Source organism: Copidosoma floridanum, unplaced genomic scaffold (assembly GCF_036245765.1).
Source record: "Copidosoma floridanum isolate Cflo_tuat_1 unplaced genomic scaffold, Cflo_Japanese_pri ptg000009l, whole genome shotgun sequence".
In the NCBI taxonomy this organism is placed as follows: domain Eukaryota; kingdom Metazoa; phylum Arthropoda; class Insecta; order Hymenoptera; family Encyrtidae; genus Copidosoma; species Copidosoma floridanum.
The window spans coordinates 3,037,763-3,054,280 of NW_028321886.1; the positions used below are offsets into that span (position 1 = coordinate 3,037,763).

The window sequence follows — 16,518 nt, forward strand, 5'->3', positions numbered from 1 at the left end:
AGCGCATGTGCGCCCCTCCATCTCATTACCGCCTGGGAAAATAGCCTCTGCGCGTTTAATCCTTGGCACGGATCCGTGCGTCCCTCCTCGAGTTTTTTAAACTTTCGTTAGGGGAAAAAAAAAACTACAAAGCAGTGCCAGAGGCTAATGATCCTCTGTTCACGCGTACTCGCGCGCGCACCATAAATATTCATCCTTTCAATACCCGTTGCGTTTTTAACGCGCTAGGCGCAAACAGCTTTCGAGCATTAAACACAATTTGCCGCTGATAAATGCACATCAGCCTTTGATTATTTATCATTTGCAATTCGCGCTGTACACGTAACGTTTCCTCCTCCTGAGCACACTAAGCGCCGGGGCAATCATATCCGGACAGAAAAGTTGGCGCGGAAAATGAGGGATGCGGTTCCGTCGAAGAAGAAGAAGGAGAATCAGGCGTAGGTACAGATGTGCCGTGCAAGCACAGCCGCACGAGCGGTTCTCTGCGCAGGTCCCGCGTGTATCTTTTTCAATTTAGAATCCCGCGATGCGTCGACCATTCCGTTATCCGCGCGCATTCCCAGCCACAGCGGCCGGCTTATCCCGCCGGCCTCATCTCTTGCGTAATTTAAGAGCAAAGCTCGTCGGCCTTGAAACATCGCACCGAGAAAAAGGAAGAGAGAGAGAGAGAGAGCATCAGAAGCCAAGATTAATTGACGTAAGATACGTGTACCTGCTGGTCTGATGTGCCGGCGAATGAAGAGTCTAGCGGTCGAGGGGGGAAGCTTCGAGAAACTATGGCCCTCGACGTATACCCACCTCCGTTCTCGTTGTCTTCGGTCCGCGTGACAAATGACTCGATTCGCATTCTCGATCATATTCCAGCTTTTGCTTCGACTTCTTTTCGCGTCTTTGAGCCATCTCTTCTCTGCTGGGCCTATGAACTCTGGCGAGAGAGTGTATACAGATGCGCTTCATCGATTACCATCAGGGGCCTATGTACGTACTGACGCAACGAGCTTTCTTTAAATTACTTTTCAATCACCAACCCCAATGCGTGACTCCCGTGATACTTACGAATGGATGCATCAGTCGCTCGAACATACCGAGAGGGTTGGGTCGAGATGAATAAATAAATAAATAAATAATCCGCTAATGGAAAAACAGTGGAAAAATACTCGATTCAGCGCACAGAGAGAGAGAGCGCGTATAGGTGTATACGTGGATCAGCGTCGGGAGAAAATATTATCATTACCATTTCTCCGGGGCCCTTGCAGCTTTGCTCGATCGACACTCCGCTCTGGCGGTCCCACGTGGCTCGTTGCTCGCCCAAGAAAATCTCTCACGTGCATGCCCCCCCCCCTCCCCCCATACGAGCACTGCACACACACGTATACATTACATACATTTGTACGTACGGGGCACGTTCGTCAATGGCGATTGGCATCGCGCCGCGGCATTTATATTTCCTCTCGGGGGAGTTCCGCGCGCCTACTGCACCTGCACTACTGCTAGTGCTGTTTTTCTCTTTTCTTTTTTCTTTTTTTTTTCTTTTATTTTTTTTTTTTTTATCTTTTCCGATGCTACTGCCAATGCCAATGTAGCTACATATGCACACACTCGCACACACATATCGACGTAGATGCATAATAAACGTGCATGTATCTTTTTGTGTGGTAATTTGCGAGCATCTTCTTTTCCTCGTGAGCAGCGAGCTATCTCGCCCCGATGATCCTCTCCTTCTTCACTTCCCTGTACCACCACCACAGTTATAGACAGTGTACGCATTCACCATCCAACTTGGCGGCTCGGTTTTCCTCCCTGATCTTCAGCCGAGTACGAGCTGCTGTTGCGTTTGACTCGTGTCTCTTTGATCTGCGGTGCTCTCCTTTTCAGCCGCTCCCCCTCCACTGACCCGTTTTCCTGTGCCTCCCTCCTCCTTGCCCTATCCGCAAGTACAAAATCCTCTTTTTTTTTTTTTTTTTTTTTTTTTTTTTTTCTTCCCCTTTGCCTCTTTTTCCACGACCGCCTGGGAACTAGGGCTCTTGGGTCGTCTGCAACTCGGCGATTCGCGCTTTAATCGGCAAATAACGTCCCCCCGCGATCATAAATATTCAAACGACCGCGGCCACACACGTAACGATGATAACATTCAAATTCACTTGTACCAATACATATTCATTGCAATCTAATCTAATTTTTTTTTTTTGTGTTTTTTCTTCCTCTGTTGCAGGTAAGTCAAAAGAAGATACACATATATACATGGTATACGTATACACGGCTGATTGCGAGCTGATGGTCGGGTCAATCGGTGGGAGCAGTGCCCAAACAGAGGCACACCAAGCGCCGATGCAGAGTTCATTAGCGTTGCTCCCGATGACACTTGCATGTACCCCGACGACCGCCAAGACGTCTGCAGCAAGTACCACCACCGCCGAGTATTACGAGGTCAGAATTTGAATTCGCGAGTCACGAGTGGCACGATTATCATCGCCCGAGCGCTCGAGTATGTGGGTTATACCTGCAGTATATACATATACATTCACTACGCCTCGTCGAGCGACGACTATCTCTATCTGTTTTTTCTCTTCCTCTCCTTCTGGCAGCGACATCTTCTCTCTCTCTCCCTTGCACGATTCGATCGTTGATCGGCGGCCCAATCGACGACCAACCCCCATTTTTTTTTCTCCCCCGCTGCACTTACGCTCGTGCAGCCTCGACGCGCTACACCTATATATACTTATTGTATACTGTATACTTTGTTCGCTCTCTCTTTCTCTGATGAGAAACGACGTTGTACATATACACATACATAAATGCATTCACGAGGATCACCTCCAACGGACGACAACGGCTGTGCCCCACCACCCACGTGTATGTACCTGTACAGTTTAACGTGCCCGCTTGTAAAATATATAAGATCTTTTCCCGCGATCGTGACTGTCGCGCGTCGGCATCAGACGTGTCTCACGCTCCACTGAGCCAATGTCGCGGCAGCAGGTACACACCATACGATCCTTGCCGAGAGGGATGGCTAACGGGTCTCTCGTTGCGCCCGAAAAATCAGAATGGCACGCGTGGCGGAGCTCTTATCAGCCGCGTGTATTGGCGCACTGTGATTTATTTGTATTAATTGCTCGGGAGTTACCGGTGCAGAATCAATTAGTGTTTTTTCTCGTTACGTTACTCCTATGATTTTATTTATCCATGATTCATGAGAGAGGGTGGGGGAGAGAGAGAGAGAGAGAGCAGAGTGTTCCGCTCAAACAATGGCACGTGATTCCCGTGTATGTATACTGCACGTACGTGTATAACTCTGTCGGTGGCTGCCGCTGGCTCGAGACAGATATCTTGCGTAATACCATTGAAAGCCATCGCTCTCTCGCTCCTTTGCATTCCGTCCTTGAGAAATTCAATGCCGGCTCGGCTTTTATTTCAATCTGACATGAATCACGCGCTGACTGCCGCCGGAGTTCAATACACCTTGCTCATACTTCTCTATTCAAGCGGTTGGAAAAGAAAGAGAATACGTATCTGTACGACGGCATTTATCAATCTCGCCTTCAAAAGAAGAATGGAATTTGTTTCCTTTCTTCCCCCCCCTTTTTTTCTTTTCTTTTTTTTTCAATTTCACGCCAAAACATTCCCGGACTGCGATGATCGTTGTAGAAAGTTCGGAAAATCGTGCCTATGATCACTCGATGTAATCTTGGTCATCCTGGCATGGTTCTTTTGCAACCAATTATGAAACGCGCGATACAGTGGCAATCATGCCCCAAAGGCACTTGGGATGAGCGTGAAACGTAACGTTGGAGAAAGACCGGGCACGGTCGTGTTTTGAGCCATTGGATTAATTGATGGGTACTAATCGTGCGAATCGAGGGCCTGAGTGATGCCTATCTCGGGAATGAAAAAGCTTGGCTCAATACGCACACCGGCGAGGCGAACACCCAACAGATAGAGCCGTGATGTTAATGTGTTGTGTCATCCGTCATAACTCGGCTACCGGGCATCGTTGATTAATCGGCACCGTACCTCGTTAGACCCGCTCTGTAGCGCGTGAAATTTCCGATCGTTCGATATGCAAATGAAATTTGGAGTTTACGCTTTCGGGTCTGTCTGCCTTGTACGGGGGGAAAAAAATTCAAGCAAGTATTTATCTGGTTACATGGACACAGTAGACCAATAGCGATAAGCGATGACTTGATTGATTTCGATACATGGATCCGTGAGATTACGGGCTGACTACTGTAATGGGTATTTTTAATGGCCGTACAACTTTGTGTTTAGTTATCGAGGCGAGATTGTTTCACAGTTCTTCGACAATCACCTGTTTATTATTATTCGTCTTTTTTTTAATTTTTTTTTTTTTTTCATTGAATCTATACGCGGAAACAAGACTTTACAGACATTCACCTCGTAAACGATTCGATTTGCAGATAGCCTATCTGAAGCTCTCGATAAAAGTTGAAATTCCAGTGTTGACGCGAAATAAACCGATTGACAGAAAAGCTCGTCGAACGACGACGCGCATTGAAAGTGTTTCGCCGATGAAAATCTTTTACCCGACATGGGAAGGGGCGAGAGAGGTACTGATAAAGAAAGTAGCATCAGATTTTTTTTTTTTCCTTTTTTCCTTACCCTGCGCTCGAGCAGTGCTTCTTTTTTTTCCCTCACGAATCAATACCTACAGTGGAAAAATTTCAACACGCCCCACTTGAACGCAAATGAGAAGAAACGACGATATTGTAATATTAACACACAGAAAGACAGATGAACGTTATCCAGCGTGGAGATTAACAGGTACGCTGGGGCCGGAAAAGACGCTCTTTGGTTGTTGTTTTCCCCCTTACACTGTCAAGGTCTACAGAAACCTGTGGCGCGTCCGCGCGATCGAGCCAACTCTCCATCTTCCTCGACAGACGAAAGAGAAGAAAAGCGAAAAACAAGGAATGAAGAATGAGGGAGGAGCAAGGGAGCCGGTAGATCTTTTGTTCCGGTAATGGATATCGACGACTTCCGCGGTTCTTATACACATTTACCCGGGTGAAAATAAATGAAGCGACTTATCGCTTCGGGCCGATCATCTGTATCGCACCTTCGCTCGCGAGGTTACACACACACACGGGGACTGTGAACGCATGAAAGCCCTCGCGCGCGCGCGCACACACACACAAGCGTAAATGCTCCTCGCGGCCGACCGACAGCACTCGTGAGAGCGCATGGATGACGGAGCGAGAAAAACGAAGGAAAAATCAGTGAGAAAGACGACGGGGTTGGCGGGGGAGGAAGGGTTGCAGCTCCTTTCTCGGCCTTGATTTCTTCTATACATCACCCTTCCCCCCCCCCCTTCCAAACAGTTTTATTCGGCGAGCTTCCGAAAGAGATAAGAGCGCAAGAAAGAGAGAAAGAGGAAACCCGAGAGTTGCAGAAATTGCGTAGAGTGCGCCGCCGACAGCATAAAACAATGGCGCATTAACATCCCAGCTGGATATTACAAGGTGCCTTGTGCGCGCACACACAAACGAGTACAGGTATACATGTACGTGTATGGCGTATATAGCGCGTATATATCCACGGCGCCGTAAAGCACGAGCAGAAGAGAGTAGCAAAAGCCCTTGGGGAGGAAGATTGTCCCTTACGTGGCTGCCGTCAGTCTCTTCTTACGGCTGTAAGCTCTCCCTGTGTCCCCGTTGCCCCGCAAAAATCCCTATATAAAAGGCGGGATGCTCCTTGCCTCTGGTACATTATTTCACGACCCCGCGAAGCCATCTCTAATGTTTGCGTGTGCATACATTACAATGTAAAAGCATTTTTGGGTAATGGCTTTTTTTTGCACTGGCTGGATTTTGGTCCACACAATGTGCATGCACGTATATACCCTTGGTAATACTATACGTCGTTTCCTCGGGAGCCCCCACTTGGGAGAGGGGTGACGTACGCTTTTGGTGTTTGCTAAGGCACAAAATTGGACTGTTGATGGGAGAGATTACGGTAAATTTGAGCTTTTGGGTCGACGCGACGACAAACGCTTCAAATAAGGCCGAGGCTACTGTGCGCACCAAGAAAATATTACATCACGAGCGCGAAGCGGTGTACGAACGAGTCAACGAACTTTTTTTTCATTTCGCTCACGCGTGGGTGGCTGCGCGCGCGCGCGTGCTTGCTTAATCGGTAAAAGTAACGGTACCAATTAAACAGTCGGGCTCGAGAAAGGGAGGAGGGGGAGGAGGGGAAAAAAGCATTCATCATAGCGCCAAAGCAAACGAATTCACTCTCACGTATGATCCACTTACTTGCGTTGAATGGTTTTTTTTAAGTATACACGCGTGTATTCCTTACGGGAGAGAGGGACTTGCGCGTTTTCGTAACCATTGTTTTCTCTTGATATACTTCAAAGTCAACTGTCCGTGTATGAACGGCCGACGAGCATATATTATAAACTTGACTATTGTTTAATAGCGTATACTCGGGCGCGTGGGCCATACTTGTACGTTGTCGTGACGAGGGGACGGAATGACCGATCGGCCAAAAATAGCTGGGCACTGACCAACTTGGGCGAGAACGTACGAAAGGAAGGAGGGAGGGAAGAGTGTCAACGAACTCATCGCAACGGTGACGGTTGTTGACGAACCCCTTGCAACACTAATTTCGTACAATATAAGCCCAGTGGAATCGGAACGGACATCACCGCATGTGAGTACAAAAGAACGCAAATTGTTCGGCTGTATAGCGATGGCTCGCAGTCGCGGCAAGTGTCCCCAGGAGAAACCTTAAAGCCGAATAAACGCACGCAAATGGAATAAAAGCCATTAGCGCGCGATTGTTCTCGAGCTCCCGCGGTGGAGTTTCATAAACTGGCCAAGGAGTATGCGAAGGAAAAAGGGATACAAAGTACGAGGAAGAGAATGAGGGTTGACTCGCTGCAGAGTGAAATTTTAATGCGAGAGCACGCGAGTGCTCGGTTCACCGCTAAAGGAGTACGTATATGACATGCCGAAAAGTCGCGGCCCTCGAAATGTATGTATCCTATCAATAAAGACTTTAGATTCTGCTCGATACTGTACAGGTTCGAGTTGTACCTCAACCGGAAACAGTCGTCCGAATATAGAAGCCCTGTGTTGTATCGTTCCGTCACTGATGATGCGCAACAACAAGCCCGCACGTCTTTGCTGTATATTTATACTGTATCCGTGTACTTGTGCACACACGCATTGCGATTCGCGTGCGATAAGAAAGTACGGCTGCGGGTGGGGCGATAATGGGACAGGGGAAAAAAAGTAGACAAAAAAGGGGGCCGGGTAAAGGAGGGTCGCGCTGGAGCAAAAAATAGTTGTCAGGGCTATACGTTCGTTGTCTTTCGGTTGTACCTAAGGTTGTATATATATATATATACATAAGTAGCCAGTGTGTAAGTACCGCGTATATTAAATGCTCGGGGATATATCGAAGCCCCCTCGATGCACCGAATGCTTGCGGAATTTCCTCGTGGCAACGCCCTCAACGCGAATACCGCACGCATACAGGTACACGCTCCTTGCTCTCTTGGTTACGCGAGGACGCTCACGCGAGTGGAAGGAGATCGGGGCCCGTATGTATTCGCTGCGGTGTTGTACAGAGGCATACGCCATGCCCCATACCTGCGTACCTATTATGTAGGCGCGTGTAGCGTCATACCACTATACCGTCCCTTTCGACCATCCCAGAAGCTGCTGCTTTGCTCGTTGTTCCTGGTCTTTTTTAATTTTTTGCTGTTGTTTTTTTTTTTCGCTTTGCAGTAGCTTCCCTCGCCCTCATCTTGTTACCCTGTTATACTACTGGCCCTTACTTCGGCCTAGCTGTTATTCCCGTGGAGGATCGATAAAAAGCAAAAATTACGGTTGATCCGATAACAATTTTTGTCCCCCCTCCCTTGATAAATGATCGCGGTAACTCTCTTTCTTCGTTCGATGTATCTTTTTGGACATTCTTCCTGTCTCTCGTGCCCCCTACCCCGCCCTTCCCCATGTGAGTCTCATTTCGTTAGCCAACGGGACTTCGTTTAAAGTTTGGATGCTTTTCCTTTCTACCTATACCATGTACACCACGCCAAAAGTACCATTAGGTGTAGGAAAGCGTCGCGTTTAAGAAAAAATGTAAATATACCTAACGCAAATTATTATTTTCGTCGAGTGGAAAGTTATAATCGTTTATAAAAGTGCCGTGCGTGGAAGTTGACTTACCGGGATTGCTGTCGGCGTTGGAGCTGAAGAGGACACAGAGCCCCGTCTCGTAATTGACCGCCTGGCACGAGTCGTTGGATTGACAAGTCTCGAGGCACTCGGTGAGCATGAGGCTACCGGGTATCGACTCTATCATGTTCTTGGGGGCGGTGTACACGTAGCCGGTGACGAGCTCGAATCCGACCATGTCGGGGTCGCACTCGTCGAGGAGCCCACCGCCATCACCGCCACCACCGACACCACTACCGACGCCGCTGCCACCGTTCGGGCCGGCGTAATCCGCGTCCGACAGCAGCGTACCGGGCTGCTCTATGGCCCCGCCGGCTACCGCCAGGGCCGTTGCCTGGACGAGCAGCAGCCGCAACAGGAGTTGCCTCTTGGTTCTCATTATGTGTCTCTTGCTGTTTTACGTTAAAAAAAAAAAAAAAAAAAAAAAAAAAATCAACTCGGTGTCTCCTCGGGTGTTGGAACGTGTGTGTGTGTGTGTGTGTGTTTGCAATTTCACTTCACCACTCAAAATTGTCCAAACAGTCTCTATCTATCGGTCCTCTCCTGCGCCAACTGCACTCGTTCTTCGCGACCTGCAACACATAAAACGAAATTCGATTAGTCGGAGTGGCTGCACCCGTGGAGATATAAAAAAGCCACTTGGATTTGGGATGCGCGCCATGCAAATGTTTAGACAAGTCGGGCAAAAGGAGGAGGAGGAGGGAAGATCAAAGGGTGTTTTTTCTTCTTCTTCTTCTTCTTCTTTTTCTCTGATGTTACCTTCTCGTTGTTCTTGAATTGGAAATACACTTTTTGCATTCCAAGGATTTAATGTTGAAATTTCTGGCTTGTAAAATGGACTTAGAGAAATATTTTTCAGATGACGCAGATGAAACGTTTTTTTTTTTTTTCAAAAAGTTTGTACTATTAGGTCCCGTGACCCATTTCATCACTTTCCCTTTTGCTTTTGTTAAAAAGGGGGGGAAAAAAAAAACGAAAAAGAATAAAGCTTATTCCACACGTCTATGCTGACTGCATTTGCCTTCTTTTGAAGCTGCACTATTGTCAAGTCCTGTCATTGTTTTAACACAATACAACCGAAAACACGACCGATAATCACGTTACATTTGAGAAACTGACATTAAATTACATTTACGCGTTAACAGTTATCATTTTGTAATTGTACTATAATGCCTTTTAAAAAAAAAAACATTTGTAATTTTACGTTTTGAAACGATTATCCAATCTCCGATGAGACAATAAATGATTCCAGTAGTGCTGCTGATATTACAATTGTTCGTCAAACGTGCCTATTGACAATTAAAGTTTAAATTTTAAATAAATAGATGTAAAACCGGTGAAAAGCAGTAAAATGAATGAAATCGCGTTCTAAACGTGGCCGAGAAAGCCATTTACTCGATTTATTTGTAAATATACGTTCTCGCGTTTACCGTGTCTTATTTATTCATACAGAGATATATTTTTTTCAATCTCCCGTAAATCACAGCTCCCGCTCGACGTTGTTCTTTTCGTTCCAATTTATGCGGCGCAATAACAGTTAGGAACTAGTTTCCCGATTGAGGCCGCGCGCAGTCCTTGCCGTTGCATTCGACATTGCTCTCCAACTAATCTCCCCGTGCTCGCGAATCGCGGCCACACAATTTTGATAAAACTTCATTACAGTTACCGGATCCCCTTCCGAGAGCATCCATTCGCGCTCGTCCCGTACTTTGCAACCCTATATAATATCTTCTCATTTCTCGAAAGCGCAACAATATAACACTTTTCATTGCTCGCGATCCAGCCTCGACGGTGCGCACCGCAAGTTAAACATAAGCTCGCACTGCCAACGTAACACAATAGGTATAAGCTTATGTGCATCAGGTGCCTCTAAGCGGCAATCAAAAAAGTTTATTGTTGACACAAGGGGATAATACCCACCCGAGATGTAAGAAGAAGTAAAAAAAAAAAAAAAACAACTCTGTCATGAGCGCAAAGTGATCCTTTCTCTTCCTGCGTTTACGGTATGTGGGACGGTCAGTCGGAGCTGGGCAATTATAACGTAAGGATACCTACGTAACAGCCCACCACGCGACAGCCTACTTATTTCACGCGTAGCCTCTCCTCCTTTTATCCCCCCTCCCCTCCTCGCTCCCAACTTCACGTAGGTATAATAATAATAACAATAATAATCATTTTTCCGGTGCACAACACTTGTACTTGTGCGAATATAATATAAAAGCGTGGATGTACGTGTAAGTACGTTAGAGGGGGTTTTCCTCGTCGTCTTGGTCTTGTTAGGCTGCAGGCTATCCTTCAACACTATTTAACAACTGGCGTGCCAGAGATGAGCTATACGAGTCGCGAAGGAGGTAGAAAGGCGAGATATCCGTACCCGGCACTTTTCGCAGGATGCTGAAAAAAAAAAAAAAAAAAAAAAAAAGAAGCAAAAGAGAAAAAAATCAACCCTACGCCGGTAGGTGCAACACGTTTACGCGTTTTATATTCACTCGTTCACACGCACGCGCTCATAATGTACACGCGAAAATGCGGCAAGGGAGCGAGAAAACGTCGGACGTGCGCGAAAGCCATAAGAGACGGAGCGAATGCAGCGTGTGTGTGTGTATGTATGTATCGGCGTATCGGTCGAGGATCGAGCGCTGCTCGATAGCGGTCTCTCGCACGTCGCACGTGAGGGCACGCGCCGTCGAGTGACGTGCGCTCCGTGCTGTCGGTGAAGGACGATCACGGCAAAGATGCGCTGCACCTGCGACGGCTGAGATGATGATGATGATGATGATGATGATAATGGTGATTTTGATGTTGTTGATCGTGACGGTGGCGATGACAACGACGCGCCGGCGATCTCGGCGTTGATGATAACGATCTTTGAGAGACGCACTCGTATAGGCACTGTTACGCGCACAGCTGATCGGTATACGCAACACGAGGAGCTCGTCCTATCGATATATTTCGGGGTGCCGGCACTTGTCGGACGAGAAATCGGTAGATCGAGTGATGTACCAATGTTCCGTCGACTTTGATATCACCCACCGGTGATGCGTTGGAAATGGCACATCGATAGGACTCAGACAGGTGATACAAAAAAAAAAAAAAAATAAATTGAAAAAATAAAAGAGCGAGGAGTAGAAAACTATAGAGGGATACAAATTGGCTAGGAAGCGTCTTTACGTTGGCTGAGGGATTACTTGGACTATATAGGGTTGGTAGTTGGTACACACCTGGCGGCACACTAACACCGTGTGGAGGCTCTTCCCCGAGCGAGCGACCGTCGACGTCTGAAGAGACCAGAGCGACGAGCCACCTAAGGAGGACAGAAACGGTACGCACGATCGCCTCCACCGCTGGCTCGCTTCGGCACACCGCCGGTTTTCGATCGGCGGCTCCGGCTACGGCGGCAACCTCCCGTACATATCCTACCTACCTACCTACCTACCTACCTATCTATCTACCTACCTACCAACCCCCCCCCTCTCTCTCTCTCTAGAGCCTACGATTCCTCTCTTTTCCGCGCGTACTACTACTACCACCGTACCTCCCACCTACCTTCCTTCCTATGTGCTTTCCTGCCTGTCTGATTCTCTTCTCTCTCCTGCGGCGTACCCCTTCCCCTGGAACCCATATACTGCCGCTGCTGCTTCCTCTTTTCCCTGCTCCGGCTGTGTATACCGCTGCCGACCGCTGCTGTTCTCTATGTGCGCACATACATCGCAACCTATACGCCTATACACTACTACCATGAGCAGTTCTGCCGTGGACGACGGTCGTTCAGTCGTTACCTACTCCTCTGGTGCCGCACGCGGCGTAACCGGCGAGAGTGTACCGACCTCTTTTAGCACATTCTTCGGATTATTCATCCTTCGCTCGAGATTCCTCTCTATTCCTTACCTTCTCTGTAGCAAATTTTTTCATTTGCACTTCAACCGCTACCCTTCTCCGTTCGCTGTAGCCATCTGGATAACCGCGATGGTTGCACACGATTACCCACCGCGTCCCTCCCGACTCATCGCTCTTTTTCGCGCGCGCCCAGTGTACCTACATGCGCCCCTGCCCTTCTTTCGCTTTCTGCTGCTGTTCCACCTCATTCTCTTCCTTTTTTTTTGTTCCGCAGGAGCACACGCTCCCAATTCTACGGAGATCGTGCTCGCGTGCCCTGGCTCATTTTTTTGGCCGCCATCTCTGCCCTTAGATCTCCTCGCTCGATCGTCCCGTGTACACAGCGGGTGGGTCGATTCTTGCGAATCTGCAAGTGTGCAAGCGATTGTCGCCCCACTTGATACCTGAAATTTCGCGTGGGCCTCCATGACCCTCAAGATCCTTGCGTTAAAACGCATTTTCATCTATAGGTCGTTCTCCGGACTTTCTCGGGAAAGGGGCGACTGTAGCATCCTTCGTAGGCGTAATGTATTTTGGGACACTCAACAATACTGCCTCGAGGATTTTTCAAAGAGCACAAGTTGAGGTACGTCCCAATGGCCATTTGTAAACAATTCTGGAGGTCCACGAGGAACGAGAATGCGAAACGAAATCGGTACTATCAACTTTGATATTTGCATGTGAAATCGCTCTTGGCCAGGGACAAATTTACATACGAATGCGAACGAGCTCAAGTGCGTGTGGACGAAAAAAAAAAAAAAAAATGCAAAAATAAGTCTGTCGGGTGCGTGAAACGTGCTAAAAATCTAGATGGCGAGAGCGATCGAGTCTATAGTGTTGAGTCGGGAAAACCGAAGGTATGGTGTGAATACCGATACCTCACTCTCAGCTCTGGTGCAATCGTCGTTCCTGCAAAGTTCCTTCCAACCGATCGATTTCAATTTTGAAATTCAGGTTTTTTGTTTCTTTTGATTTGTAAGTGGCAGTGCTCTGTTGGATTGCGTCAAGATTGCGACAAAATTGTACAGATTGCCCTAAACGTTCAATCGTGTAATAAATGTGGAGTAAAATATTAAATATCCAAACGAGCTGGAAAAACCCATGAAAATATACTGGCCGACGTCATTCGTCAATTCATATGTCCAAAGATTACCATCGGATCGATGAAGTCGACGAGCGATCGTATCGCATCTCAATAACCGAGAAAGAGGAGGTAAAAAAAGGGGGAGGGGGGCACATGCTACCTTCAGCGTCGAGATTAACGGTTTCCCATTCGAAAACCATTAGATGCGCATAATAAAAAGGCATCGGAGACGCCATACGTGAGACACCCCTCCCCCTTCCCCTTTACCCTCCAAACTCCCCTAGAACTTGGCATTTCCTCGCGAAATACTTTTACCGAGATCTTCCGAGTGCCACTCATGACATTCTTTCGATTAAATACTGCCGAACCATCTGAAGTTGGCGATGAAGCAAGAGGGAGAAAAAAAAGCGGAATGCACCCACCCCCTCCTTACCCTTTACACACACCCCCGCCACGAAGAATAGTCCGAGTAACTCGGTTGGCAACAATTTTATTTCGATCGCTATCGGCGTCTGGGCGCACGTTGGCCGCGTGGGTACCTGTGCATATTATATATACACACACACACACACACATACAACAGCTACTTCAATGCTCCTTTTCGTCGTGCACACAAAAGCCGCCGACGACGACGACGACGACGTATTGCCAACGCGATGCGCCGCTTAAAGATATGTGTGTATGTATGTATGCGAATGTACACAGGTATACGGGCACTCAAATATTCGCCAGACTTGTTCGGCATTCCGTTTAACGGTAAGAACAACGTGAGCCAGGCAGTTAAGTAGCAGGTCTCTGCGCCTCGGTGGTGGTTTGAGGGGGAAAAGAAAAAAAAAAAAAAAACATTTGCGCGAGCTAAGCCAAGCACCGGCGCCTAGATGCACTTGGGTGTAGAGATATACCACGTATGCACGTCTGACTATATGGCACCCCCGTCTTTATTTTATCTCACGGACTTCCGCACACGCGCGTCGCGTGCCTTTCGTGCGGGAATCCCAGCAACCGGCTGGGAAATTATTACTCAAGGGTACCCGTATATTATCCACGATACTCAGAGTCTCGAGGGGGGGGGGGAGATGGGAAAAATTGTCACCGACGCCGTTGCTCATCATTCTTCCGATGTGCTGTGGTCGCAGGGGCGTTTGATTGGACAAATCTGTTCTTGTTTGAAAGGGTGGCGGGTGACTTTGATTTCGTACAGGGAGATTAGCAAAGAAGTTACCTTATTTCCGCAGAATTGATCAGGCGAAGAAAACTCTTTGTGTGCTTTTCTTTATTTGTCACTATGGACCATCGAGCGTGAGACTTGACGACGAAAAAAAAATTAAAAAATGCAACCCCTTCAAACGCCGGATAATTTTAATCGAATATACGCTAAATATTCATTCAATCGGAATATTTTCTTTTCTTTTCTTCCACGCCAACAAATACAAGATTTCAATTAACAATGAATCTCTAGTGTTTAATTAATTTTCGCTGTATCTCCACCCTCGGCGCGTCCTCGGCAATCGGCTTCATCGATCAAACATCCAATTAACTCCCCGTCCGAGGGAGCGTATAGGCAGCGGGGCAGGAGGAGGTATTTTTTATTAGACACTAATTGTAAGTATACGCGTACGGGTCGTGAGCCAAGGAACTCGCGGCTAATTAAATCGGCGGTTGAGGAAGCGTGGAAGGAGCTGACTCGGGAGACAGAGGAATCCGGGAAAAACAAAGCCGCGAAATGACACGAATCCGTCACATTCATTAAGAGTATAGCGATTATTCTCTCTCGCGGAAGGAGTTCAAGGGAACAAGCACGTAGGTAGGGGGCAACTCGTGGGGCTGCAGATAGTGCACGCGGTGGATGAGGAGACGCCGCGAGAAAAGATCCCTTCCTACCTGCCCCGGGGATGATAAGTGGCGCATAAATAATAATTACGCAAGAACGTGTCTGAGAGCCCTAATCCCTTCCCCACTACACCTGCAATCCTCGAATACACATGTAAACCCTCTGCTCACCTTACACGCTATATTGGCACACAACAATGATAATAATCATGCTAATAATAATAATAATAACAATATCTGTGCAGCGTGAGGCTGCACGCACTCGCCTATTACGAGCTCGTATACGTAATGTAAATACACTGCAGTCGCATAACGATGATCGTGTATTATACTCGTGTAGGTATACACATGCGTAACAGATGGATACACCTATCGAGATCGAGGAAGGGGAGAAGAAGGAGGAGGAAAAAGAAAATCTCATGCACGGTATTACACGTACTATTGTCTGTACGTTTGCTTACAGTATGGGCGGTTGCTGTTGTTGGTTGCGTGTATAGGAGCGCGGCCTAACAGTCCACCTTGCAATTACTCATAAACGTGCGAACGCGTTATTTTATAAAAACGCGAAACGCGGAATCGGCATTGGTTGGGGGAGGAAAAGGGGAGGAGAATAACGCGCGCCGTCAGAAGCAGTGGAGACATCATCAGCGCGGGAAGCCAGATAAGAGAGAGAGAGAGAGAGAGAGAGAGGACGCTGGCGCGGGTGATATTATTGTGCTTGGCGCGTGTGTGAACAGCGCGACCCGGCCGAAACGACATCGACGCTCCGTATGTGTACCCTGTGCTGCAGGCCACTGTGTGCACGTGAAAAATCGCATGCCGTTGAGAAGGACGAGGTGTAACGGTCCTGATGCACGGCGAGCGCTCATGTACAGGGGAGGATGGCCTCTTGAATCTCGTTTCTTTTCGCTCCCCGTGCCAACACGGCCGATCGAGATTCGATCGCCGATTTCGCGCCTTTGCGAAACAATTGATCATTTATTGGGTCTGCTGGGCTCTCAAGGCCCATTGTGCATGCATGCATACATTCGGCGCTTGGCGCTATTGTGTGACTTGCACATGACGAGAGTGTTGTTTTGGATCGGTGGACGGGGAGTTGGGGGCCCCGACTAGATTATCGAGTTCACGAGCTCATCGGCCACGAGCAGCTGTTTGATTTATCGATTTCGGGACCCTCTCGCGATTCACACTCACACGCTCGGCCACGATATTGTTACCAATGAGCTCCGTGCACGTTAACGATACCAGGGGCTTCTCTCGTTGTGTATCGGTACCGGCTATCGAATTTTCCTACAGCAATAAGCTGACTTTCTTTCTTTCCTCTCCTGACACCCTCCGATGGAAAGAGTTGAGAATTTTGATCGGCTCGCGCCCCCCCCCCCCCATTTTTTTCTTTTTCCTCAGCTAATTCATCTTACTGTCAATGTATACTTGCGCGAACGGAGGTACGAGAAAGAAAAAAAGAAAAAAAAAGAAAAGCTTGATTGTCTTCCAAAGTCGAACGTCCGCCTTAATTCG

General features: G+C 47.8%; 2 protein-coding genes across 4 annotated transcripts in view; one reads left to right on the forward strand and one right to left on the reverse strand.

The window, feature by feature from the left end:
• The window catches only part of neo (ZP and PAN domain-containing protein neyo), a 73,341-nt gene extending 64,752 nt beyond the window's left edge, over window positions 1-8,589 (reverse strand). Inside the window, exon 1 of the mRNA XM_014361573.2 lies at window positions 8,202-8,589. Coding sequence (XP_014217059.2) covers window positions 8,202-8,589 — 388 coding nt within the window. The remainder of the gene's footprint in view (window positions 1-8,201) is intronic.
• The window catches only part of Atg16 (Autophagy-related 16), a 324,538-nt gene that overhangs the window by 149,363 nt on the left and 158,657 nt on the right, over window positions 1-16,518 (forward strand). The window lies entirely within an intron of this gene.